Genomic DNA, 12,189 nt, shown 5'->3' on the forward strand with positions numbered 1-12,189 from the left:
CTATGTACTGTATATTGATTGTATTTCATAATATGTGTCCTGAGATAACAGCATTTGTTATATGAGAAATGTTCTTTAACAGGTTTTGACCGAATTATATGGTACGAGTCAACGTTGAGGGTTTATTTCTCCAGCAACAAACCAATAACGCTCCTATGAGCGTTGTTAATAATAATAATAATAATAATAATAATAATAATAATAATAATAATAATAATAATAATAATAATAATAATAATAATAATAATAATAATAATAATAATAATAATAATAATAATAATAATAATAATAATGTATTTATATCAGGACAACAAACTAAGCTGCTTCACAGGTCTCCGTGTCAGTGATTGGTGAGGGCAGACGAGTGTCAACCATCTGAGACAAGAGACATGTGGTAGGTCAATGTTAACCAGCTGACCGCACCAACATCCACCTACCCCTACTGTCTCCCGCGACCCAACAGCTTCTCCAGCACGAAGGTCAACCCCGCTACCACGATACCTGGGTAATAGTAATATAAATAACACTAATAATACAGTAATTAAAATTTTTCGGAAGACGTGTGTTAGCAACTTCTTATTTTTAACCCCAGTTATACCTTTACTGAGCCCCTGGACTAGTTATGGGGCTGCTATGGGAACTATCCTCTCCTGGAAGCAAGTTAGACTGAGAATTAAGAGAATAATTAACACAGGGAGAAGGTAAAGTGTTTATTTGTGACAAGCACCAGCACCACTCACCCGCAGCATAGAGGGAGAGGACGCCGTAAAAGTCTCCTAAATCGAGGCTGCGGAGATCACTGGAGGTGACGGCGGCGGTATTGAAGGGCTTGAGACACTCGGTGGAATTGAAGACAGACTGCAGGAAGAGGTAATCCAGAATACCCGACTCCTTCAGCCTACGAATGCTAATGAGACATAGATTGTCACACGTGAGATTAAATGCATTGAAATGTTTAATACATGTTAGATATTAAAGCACACGTGAGACATTCAATAAACGTCGTGAGATATAAGCAGCAACACTCACACATTATCGACTTTAGGCTTGAGTGTTGACCCCTTGGGGAAAGCGAGAGACTGGCTGATTCCCGGAAGAACGTCACCCGACATCACGTATACGTTACAATGACCTGTCTGCAATGTGGGGCTATTAAGTGTCTGTCTACCTGTCTGTCTCATAGCTAAATCGTCCTCCATCTATTATCAATTAATTATTTTTTTTAAATCTATCTGTATCAATCTTTCTCTCTCTCAACAGTACCTTGGAGAAGTAAGAATGGGTGATGGACTTTGCCGAAGCTCCTATTGCGGCGGCGGCGTGGCGGCCAGCATACAAGTCCGCGATGGCTTTATTTTGGTCTACGTGCCAGTAGGTCTGACCTCTCACCTGGGCCAAGGAGCTGTTAACGTTGGCTTCCTGGTGAAGATAAAGGTCACTGGTCGCACACACGCACAAGTTGAGGTAAAAGGGATTATTATTATTATTACTGTATTATTATTGGTATTATTATTATTATTATGTAGAATAAATACACTAAAAACTAAACTTTACTCGCTTTTTTTTTAATATCATATTCGCCACTTATTAGCTTACTAGCCGTTTGGGCGGTCTGTCCAGTGTTAGTACAGGAGGAAACCGCGGACCGGGAAACCTGTGGTGTTAGGTAGTGAGGGTCACACTGAATAACAATCTTCTCACGTATGTCCTGTCCGAGGCTCGAACCCTTGACATATAGTGAGAGTGATGCGCGTTACCGCAGTACACCAACCCATTGTGAGTTGTTTACTAAAAACGTCTACTGTATATATTTTTTAAATGTAAATCATGATGCTCGAAGTGTGAAAGTTTTTGGTAAACTGATGAGGGATAAGGTTGTCTTTTGTGATTATTTTTTGGGTTTTATTGTTGTTACGGGGATTAGCCCACCCAGGCAAAGGTCACTAACCCACATCAGGGCCTGGGGGCGAAAACATAATAATATAATTAATAATAATTAATAAAAATGAATAAAACTAAAAGAAATAAATAAGTGAGGTAAACATGGGAGTCAGTGGGCCCAACACAAGGAAACGTGCATGGAGGAAGGGGAACATGCGACTGATTGATGCATGTTGTGACTCAGATACAAAGGAGGATGATGGGTTGGCCTTATTGCTAACTGTCTGTAATAATATTGGTGGGAAAAAAGTGGAAACATGGTTCGCATAACTAGTGCCAAAATTCAATACCAAACAAAATCCTTATGTTGATGGTGGTGCTTCAAATGTTAAGGTTGAAGAGGGCGACCAAGAAAGAGAGATAGACTCACTACAATTGCTCGATGAATATGGGTAGACTCCGTGACAAAAAGAGGTATCTGAGAGTCGCGTAGTTCGGCCAGGTTGTCAAAGGGCAGGACGATCTTGGGCAGAATCAACATGGCCTTGAGGTTGGAGCGATAGACACTACCCAGGATAAACGACACCAGCAGCCACAGACCCACCACCACACGCACCGACACGCTCTTCGGCTCATTCGGGAGACCTGTAAGAGTTCTGTTGAGAAACATGGGTTTTATCTCTTTAAACTTAAAACTTAAATAGTTCTCAAAATTATTTAAGTTATCCAGATATTTACCAATTCCAGGTTCATTTTCTTTAATATCTATTAAAGAAAATTAAGCTAAAATTACAAAATTGATGGAAAACTAAAGTAATCTTGAGAACTATTTGAGTTTTAAATTTAACGAGATAAAAAGCATCTAGACATCCTTAATGTTTATAGATTCACGATTAAAAAGAAAAACTAAAGAAAGTGTTAAGTACATAATATCGTGGTAATATGCCAGGTGTTATAAGGTAATGATGACATCTGCCATTCGTTCTCAGTCAGCTCCTCACTTACTCTGACACAGCAAAATGGCCACAGTCCACATGAAAGACCTCTCAGCGTACCACACAAAATCACCATCAGTATCCTCAACAACTGGACCTCTTGTCAGTGGAATGAAGGTGCAGTGTCCCCAGAGCGTGAGGAAGATGGCGACGAAGATCGCGATGATACTTAGGAACACCAGGACCCACATCTGCCGCCACCGAAACAGTAGTTTTGATGTGAACGATAGAATGGCTCAGATTTCAAGGTAAATATTATGTTTTTTGACAATTGAGGACTAGTAATTAGTGAACAATTCTGGTAATTCGTAGGTCTGTTAGGAAGTCAATTATTTTATTTGACGTTGTCCATATTAATTCGATTAGGCAATTATTTAGTGACAATCGTCATACAAGTTTACCATGATTCTGTATGTAGGCTACTGTATATAGCCAATGCAGGTATATAGTTTAGTTCAGGTTTATAATAACAGTAAGGTGGAGGCAGAAGACTATAGAAACAGTGAAGATAATACACACCCAGTGGTTAAAGGGCTTTACGAAACCAGCCATGTCCGAACCGATGACTGGCCGTAGATGCGCTATAATGAACTCGTCCACAAAGAGTGGTTCGCTGAAGTCCACCACACCCACCCGGCCGCTGGTAATGGAGAGCAACCCCGACAGATCTGCCTCCTAAAACCACCACCACGTAGTTATTTGTTTTTGTTGAGTATTTAATAAATATTAAAGTAAACCATCGTCTACTCTATACTATGAATATTTACAAAGTTACCATTAATACTCTTAGTTAATTTTCACGTTAGATTTGAAAAGTTTTCCTCATACTGTAATAAAATTGTGTTTAACATAACGTACAGAGCGGTTGAGGAGTGCCACTTGTCCTGTGATGGTGCCGTTATCGAGGAGGTCACCAAACATGCTGTCATTTGGCACCAGGTACTCAAAGCTGGCGACACACACACACACACACAAACGGGAAGAAAACTTACAGTATATTTGAATCACTTGAACATTAGCTCGTATGTTTATATCACTTTGGTAAATATTTCAAAATCTGTCCATCCGTGAATTATAACAATTATAACAACACAACTCAGTGGGTGATTCTCAACGATTCAGACACTCACCAGAAGCCGAGATGTTGAGCCAGAATGTCCAACACTATTGTCAACATGCCGACGAATCTCCAGTGTGGGGCGCGACCCAGCACCATCAGGTAGGGTTGGTACTGTAAGGGGAAGGTGGTGATACATTGTCTTAATATTTGATAAACAACACCAGAGAATTAAACAACTAAGAGTCGTAACGGATTGCCTACCCTAACCTAACCTAAACTCACCTAACCTAACCTAACCTAAGCTAACCTAAACTCACCCAGATTAGACTAACTTAACCTGCCCTAACCTATCTTAACCTACCCTAACTAACGCTAGTCCCACCCTTGGTAATGCTAGGGTGGTTAATCTTCATGTGATATAAACTAGGTGCTTAATATGCAGGTAATTGGACTGGACTTTTAAAACAATAACAACTAGACCATCAGATAAGGTTGTTATCCATGGGTATTATGTCACTGCAGTATGGTAGCATAAATTATCAGTTATGCGATTCAGATATTTGATAAACGATGCATGGAAAAGTCGGGTCATAAAGTGTTGCCACCTTCACTTTTTCACTCAACAGGAACACTCTTAAGTACTGTCCACAGGTATCACTTACGGTAAGGACTGTCACTTTGAGGCACCTACTGCCGTTGACTGCTTCCATGATCCGTGATGCAGCCCGTAGTTTCGGGGGCGTTGTGAGAAATAGGTCCTTCATTTGAGTAGTTTGTACCCCTTGTAGTCTGTCTCTCTCTCTCTCACACTCATTGACAAACACCAGACTGACCAATAAGAAAGTCGCTTGACTTACACTTGGCCCTTATTGGCTAGCTACTATTGATATTAACCTTTCACCATTCAATACCTTTTTATTGTTCCTTGATTAGATATGATTTTTTACCAAGTTATTTCATATATAAACTATAAAAAATGTGTATCTCATTTGTTCAACCTACTGTACGTAATCTGTGTTTTTCCTTGCCTTTTTATAACTGGGAAATGGATACAGTATTCACTTCCTGTCCAAAGAGTCATTGGTTCAATCCCAGTCCACCCAACAGTATATGAGTTTCTAACTTTACTGTTGAGGAAGTAAAGGATCAAGTGCAGTACCGTCATGCTGCCACTTTGTGTTTTGAATCTTAGTATAAAGTGTGCTGTATCATCATTATCCATGACCTACCTTATTTACCACCACTGAATTTCATTAACTAGTTTGGTATTATATTTTTCCAAGCGATGATAATTAAACGTGATTTTTATCAGTATTTTATTTGCTCTGTTTAATCATATTTTTACTTGTGTTAATAAATATTTGCATCACAGTGATGTTGATTAACCTTTGGAAAAATATTAAAACAAAAATATGTATATTTAAAATATCGTCTTTTTAGTATATAACTACGAATTCAATTAACCTTTTGAGTGAGTCAGTGGTGGTGGTGGCTGTCTGACTCATAAATATAGATCTAGAATTATTATTTATACATATTTTTATATACTGTACTATGGGTCTTAACTCACAACTTACTAATACTACAATAATGTTCTCAATGATAAGTTGTTTTTACCCATATTGTATTTTATTGTACATGTTGAATTGCTAATCAATAATCTATTCTATCTGCCACTAAATACTTTATTAATAATATTAATTTTTATTCAGTAAAATTGTCATATAGATTTACAATTAGATAAGCATGTACAGTATATAAATTATTCAGTTATACAGTTCAGCATGAATACTGTATACACTTTGTAGATACTGTACTGTATACAGAACGGGTATACGGTGCATTAAGTCCCTGGGAGTATACAGTACAAGTCCCTGTGCCTAGGCAGTGCAGGTAAAGTATGTAACAATGGTAATCAGTAAGACAAATTGACAGAAGCTTACCAGTCGGTCACATACTAAACGTCAACCAGTTCACCCTTATACTGTACTGTATTGGCCATGTTCAACCTCTCCAATGTTCCTCAATATTTTTTTTTAGTCAGAATTGTCGAGTTTTGTCATCATATAAATTTATAACTTTACAATTTCAAGACTTTTATATTAATGCCTTTTTTCAGCTTTTTTTTTTACATTCAATTTTGTCTACCTTGATTAAGCACCCTAATCTAACCTAACCTCCAAATTAGCATAAGGATATTAAATCATCAGGTGAAATAAGGTGGGTTCCTAATCTTCGTTGTACAGTACACGATATATTTTTAATCAGAGGAAGAGTAAAAAGACGACAGTAACAATTAAACAAGATATTCCCCATTTGTTTATTAATTAATTTTGTTTAACTTCCACACATGACTTTTACTACTGTAATGTATATCGTATAATGGGTGATGTACCGTACTGTTTCTACTAGACAGCCCCTCCCCTCCTTCCTGTTTTGTACGTACTAAAATTTTCACTAACAATATTCGGTGAAACAAAATTCTTAATACAGTATATTATTTTGGTTACCACATATATCAGGTGAAGGACTTGTTCTCTATACAGTATACACCAAAATTAATAACATTCAGTATAAGGAGTTATAAAATTTCTGGCCCATATATATATATACATTATGTTCATTAGTAGCATTTGTTTTTAATTACTGAAACTGAAATAAAAGTCTAGGTTTTACAAAAATATTTATTATACATTTTATAATCATTATATTCTATATAATCAATATTATATCTGATTGCAAACAGCTAAGTAAACAAATATAAACTATAATTAATAATTCTATCATCTCACCACCTGTGGTACCCCCCGACAGGGCAGTGCATTGGGCCCGTTGTTGTTTGTTTGCTTGCTTCATAAATGACATAAAAGAAGCTATACACTCCTCCAGACGATGCCAAGTTCTTTAAGGAAATTAAGAACCAAACAGGTATGTACTGTACTCTAAATTCAATATTGTTTCTATTACCGGGGATGTTGATAGCCATTCAGTACAGTACAGCACCTTTTTGTGTAACTGTGACAAGTGCTCAAGTTATCACAGTGGCAGTAATGATATTAAGTTTGTGATAGAATGGTGGAGGTGGCAGATAACCATCTGTGTTGATTCTGAATTTTCTTCAATAACTATGCTATGAACATCACGTGCCTGTTTCAACACTGATAGAGAGAGAGTGAGTCACTGGTGCAGAAATTTGTCTGTTTTCTCACCCTCCTCTGTAGGACTGCCTTTAACGACAGAACCACTGATGGTTTTGAGCCTTCTAGTGTCACAATAGTTTTGTTGCCTTTTGTGGAAAAATGGAGATGAACACAGTCACCATGGTACCAGAATGTTATTTGGTGGTTATTAGTCACACTGTTCTCACCCTCAGGGTATGATGGAGTAAAACTGAGTAATGGTCCAAATAAAGATGTAGTGTTATCTTCTACGATATAGAAAAAACTCACTCTACAGATAAGAATTAAGTCTGTGTATACAAGATTTAGAATCTGTACATTCTGTCCCCTTCACCGCTTTCTGAAAAGTTGAGCCAGAATCTGAAGATGTAAATTGTTTAGTATCTGTACTTAAATTATCCTCTTATGAAAGGAAGTGAAGTATGTCAACTGTTGTGGTACAAGCCAGGACCCGACACACAGGACGAGATGAGGAAAAGTGCTCTAATACCAAGTAACTTTCCACAGTTCTACCCTTCACGCTGCTAAGGTCAAGTGCAGGTAATGCTATAGACAAACACAGAGTTCTCTTAAGGCATCCACTGTCAAGCTAAGTATTGAATACCTGTAATTGTGTTCCATCTAGTCTGAGAATAACTATACTAAGTCTCCACCACTGTCCATCTAAGTCAACATCTTTATTAACTCTGTCATACTGTATATGTACAAGGTAAGATTCCTTTTGTTCAATATTTTGTTCCACTCTAACATCAGTGGAAAATAAAGATAACTGGGGTTCACTTAAGAGCCTGTGTGCTAACCTTAGTTGTCTAAGGTATAAATCCATTGATTCTATATTATTTTCCTCATCATCCATCAAATCTGAGCACCGTCGGACTACTGCCATCATTCCATCGTAAGTGCAAGGCAGTTCGTGGTCATGCAACATGGAATTCACTTTTGGATTATCATCTTTATTATGAGCAGTCGGCCATCACAGGTAAACATTTCAATGCGATCCACATTTTCACAAAAAATTTTAATGACACCGGGATATGGCAATTTGTGACTTCTCACTTCCACCCTATCTTGAGCTATGACAGAAACAAGGCACAAGCAAGACTGAATACCATCAGAGAAGACCAAGGCATCTTTGTGGCCACAACACATCATTACCAAGGATGTAAGAGTCTTTGTCCTCCATACCAAATTGCATGCCCCATAATTGCCTTGTACTTTATGTGAGGCATGGAATACTGAGTAAGGTGCTGGTACCCCAAAACTCACCACTGATTCCTTATCTTATACTACAACTGCTTGAGTGCCATCAAGTGCAACAATAAATGCAAATCAACATACTTAATTCCTATGTAGAGCATCATCAATAAAATGCATGAGTTATGTAGTTTAACCACATCAACTCCTAAGGAGAGGTTGTGTCACCATATACCAGATTAAACATATCACATGAAGATTAGGAACCCCAGCTTAGTTCACCCGATGATTAAACGCCCTAAGGCTAAACCAAACTAACCTAATCTAATTAACCTAACCATAATCCCCCCATTTAATATTGTGGTGTTTAATCAGGGGAAATAAACTGAGGTTCCTGTTCTTCATGAGATCAAATTAAACTGTAATTCAATACCATCTAGAATACTAGTCCAGACCACATGATAAGTTGCGCGACACAGATTTTTTAGGTAACCCGGTAGTTTCGTGAAGGCGGCCATAACTGTTCCTGCCTTACCCACCACTAACACAGCTACATGTCCTGTCTCGGTAGAGTCACAGCTGTCAGGGTTTATCACTTTACCAAAAAATTGCTGCCTCCATTGTTGAGTTCAGACAAACAGGATGCAGTTTAACATCAGTATGTTGAAATAAGATAAAACATAATTTGCAGACTTAAAATAATAACTGTTTTTCACACTTGTAAACCCTTTCCAGCTGTACTTTATCTAACCAAACCAAACCAAACCAAACCTAACCATAATTTAATCTAACTTAACCTAATCTAACATCAAATGCAGACTATATTCATTTACTCTTGCTTCTATGGTATAACAATTGTGTCATGCTATGGTGTTCCTCTTCCCCAACAAGGCCCCTAAAGTTTTCAAACAGCTCCACCCAACATTTCACGCAGCAGCATATTATCCATCCCCATAAACAACACAACATAATGCTTTTTGACGATCCTCTCTAATAATAATAATAATAATAATAATAATAATAATAATAATAATAATAATAAATAATAATAATAATAATAATAATAATAATAATAAATAATAATAATAATAAATAATAAATAATAATAATAAATAAATAATAATAATAATTAATAAATAATAATAAATAAATAATAATAATAATTAATAAATAATAATAAATAATTAATAATTAACAATAAATAATTAATAATAATAATAAATAATTAATAATAATAATAAATAATAATAATAAATAATAATAATAAATTAATAATAATAAATTAATAATAATAATAAATAATTAATAATAATAATAATAAATAATAAATAATAATAATAAATAATAAATAATAATAATAAATAATAAATAATAATAATAAATAATAAATAATAATAATAATAAAATAAATAATAAATAATAATAAATAAATAACAAATAATAATAATAATAATAAATAACAACAATAAATAACAAAATAACAAATAACAAACAATAATAACAAATAATAAACAATAACAATAAACAATAAACAATAAACAATAACAACAAACAACAACAACAAATAATAAATAATAATAATAATAATAAATAATAATAATAATAAATAATAAATAATAAATAATAATAATAATAAATAATAATAATAATAATAAATAATAATAATAATAATAAATAATAATAATAATAATAAATAATACTAACAAATAATAATAATAAAATAATAATAATAACAATAATAATAATAATAATAATAATAATAAATAAATAATAAAATAATAATAATAATAATAATAAATAATAAATACACAATAAATAATAATAATAATAATAAATAATAATAATAATAAAATAATAAATAATAATAATAATAAATAATAATAATAATAATAAATAATAATAATAAATAATAACAAATAGCAATAAATAATAATAATTAATAATAATAATAAATAAGAATAATAATAATTAATAATAACAATAATAATTAATAATAATAATAATAATGATAATAATAATTAATAATAATCAATAATAATAATAATAATAACAAATAATAACAAATAATAATAATAATAAATAACAATAACAAATACATAATACACATAACAAACAATAACAACAATATATAACAATAATAAAATAATAAATAAATAATAATAATAAATAATAATTAATAATAATAAATAATAATTAATAATAATAAATAATAACCAATAATAGTTAATAATAATAATATCAATAAATAATAAAATAATAAAATAATAAATAATAAATAATAATAAATAATAATAAAATAATAAATAATAATAAAATAATAAATAATAATTAATAATAATAAAATAATAATTAATACTAATAAATAATAATTAATAATAATTAATAATAATAAATAATAATAAATAATAATAAATAATACTAATAAATAATAACAAATAATAATAATAAATAATAATAAATAATAATAAATAATAATTTAAATAATAAATAATAATAAATAATAAATAATAATAACAAATAATAATAAATAATAAATAATAATAAATAATAATAAATAATAAATAATAATAATAATAACAATAATTAATAAAATAATAATAAATAACAAATAATAATAATAAATAATAACAAATAACAACAATAATAAACAATAACAAATAACAAAATAACAATAACAAATAATAAATAACAAATAACAATAACAACAATAAATAACAAACAATAATCAATAAATAATAATGTAAATAATAATAATAATAAATGTAAATAACAAGTAATAATAATAAATAATAAATAATAATAAATAAAATAATAATAATAAAATTAATAAAATAATAATAAAAATAATAAAATAATAAATAATAATAATAAAATAATAAATAATAATAAATAATAATAAATAATAATAAAAATAATAATAAATAATAAATAATAACAAAAATAATAATAAATAATAAAAATAATAAATAATAAATAATAATAATAAATAATAATAAATAATAAATAATAAATAATAAATAATAAATAATAATAAATAATAAAATTAATAAATAATAAATAATAAAAATAATAATAAAATAATAAATACTAACAAAAAATAATAATAAATAATAAATAATAATAAAAAATAATAATAAATAAATAAATAATAATAACAATAATAATAATAATAATAATAAATAATTAACAAATAAATAAATAATAATAATAAATAATAATAATAATAAATAATAAATAATACCAAACAATTATAATAAATAATAATGAAATAATAACAAAAATAATAATAAATAACAAAATAATAAAATAATAAATAATAATAATAAATAATAAAATAATAATAATAAATAATAAATAATAAATAATAATAATAATAGATAATAATAAATAATAAATAAATAAATAATAATAATAAATAATAATAATAAATAATAAAATTAATAAATAATAATAAAAATAAAATAATAAATAATAAATAAATAAATAAATAATAATAATAAAATAATAAATAAATAATAAATAATAATAAAGAATAATAAATAATAATAATAAATAATAAATAATAATAAATAATAATAATAAATAATAAATAAAGGTAATAAATAAATAATAATAAATAATAAAATGTAATTAATAATAATAATAAATAATAATAATAATAATAAATAATAATAATAAATAATAATAAATAATAAATAATAATATAATAACAAATAATAAATAATAAATAATAATAAATAATAATAATAAATAATAAATAATAATAAATAATAATAAATAAAAAATAAATAATAAATAATAAATAATAAATAATAAATAATAATAAATAATAATAATAAATAATAATAATAAATAATAAATAATAATAATAAATAAATAA

The 12,189-nt window shown here is 29.5% G+C and overlaps 1 protein-coding gene across 1 annotated transcript; it reads right to left on the reverse strand.

Annotated features, from left to right (window-relative positions):
• Positions 1-229: 229 nt before the first annotated feature.
• Positions 230-3,819, reverse strand: LOC121860249 (glutamate [NMDA] receptor subunit 1-like). Its single transcript, XM_042357334.1, has 8 exons — positions 3,735-3,819; positions 3,396-3,551; positions 2,887-3,067; positions 2,312-2,526; positions 1,264-1,419; positions 1,030-1,136; positions 741-907; positions 230-501 (listed from the first exon to the last, which is right to left on the reverse strand). The coding sequence occupies exons 1-8, from the start codon at positions 3,795-3,797 to the stop codon at positions 440-442; spliced, it is 1,107 nt and encodes a 368-aa protein (XP_042213268.1). The 5' UTR covers positions 3,798-3,819; the 3' UTR covers positions 230-439.
• Positions 3,820-12,189: the final 8,370 nt, after the last annotated feature.

This window comes from Homarus americanus, unplaced genomic scaffold (assembly GCF_018991925.1).
Source record: "Homarus americanus isolate GMGI-L3 unplaced genomic scaffold, GMGI_Hamer_2.0 scaffold21914, whole genome shotgun sequence".
NCBI lineage: Eukaryota > Metazoa > Arthropoda > Malacostraca > Decapoda > Nephropidae > Homarus > Homarus americanus.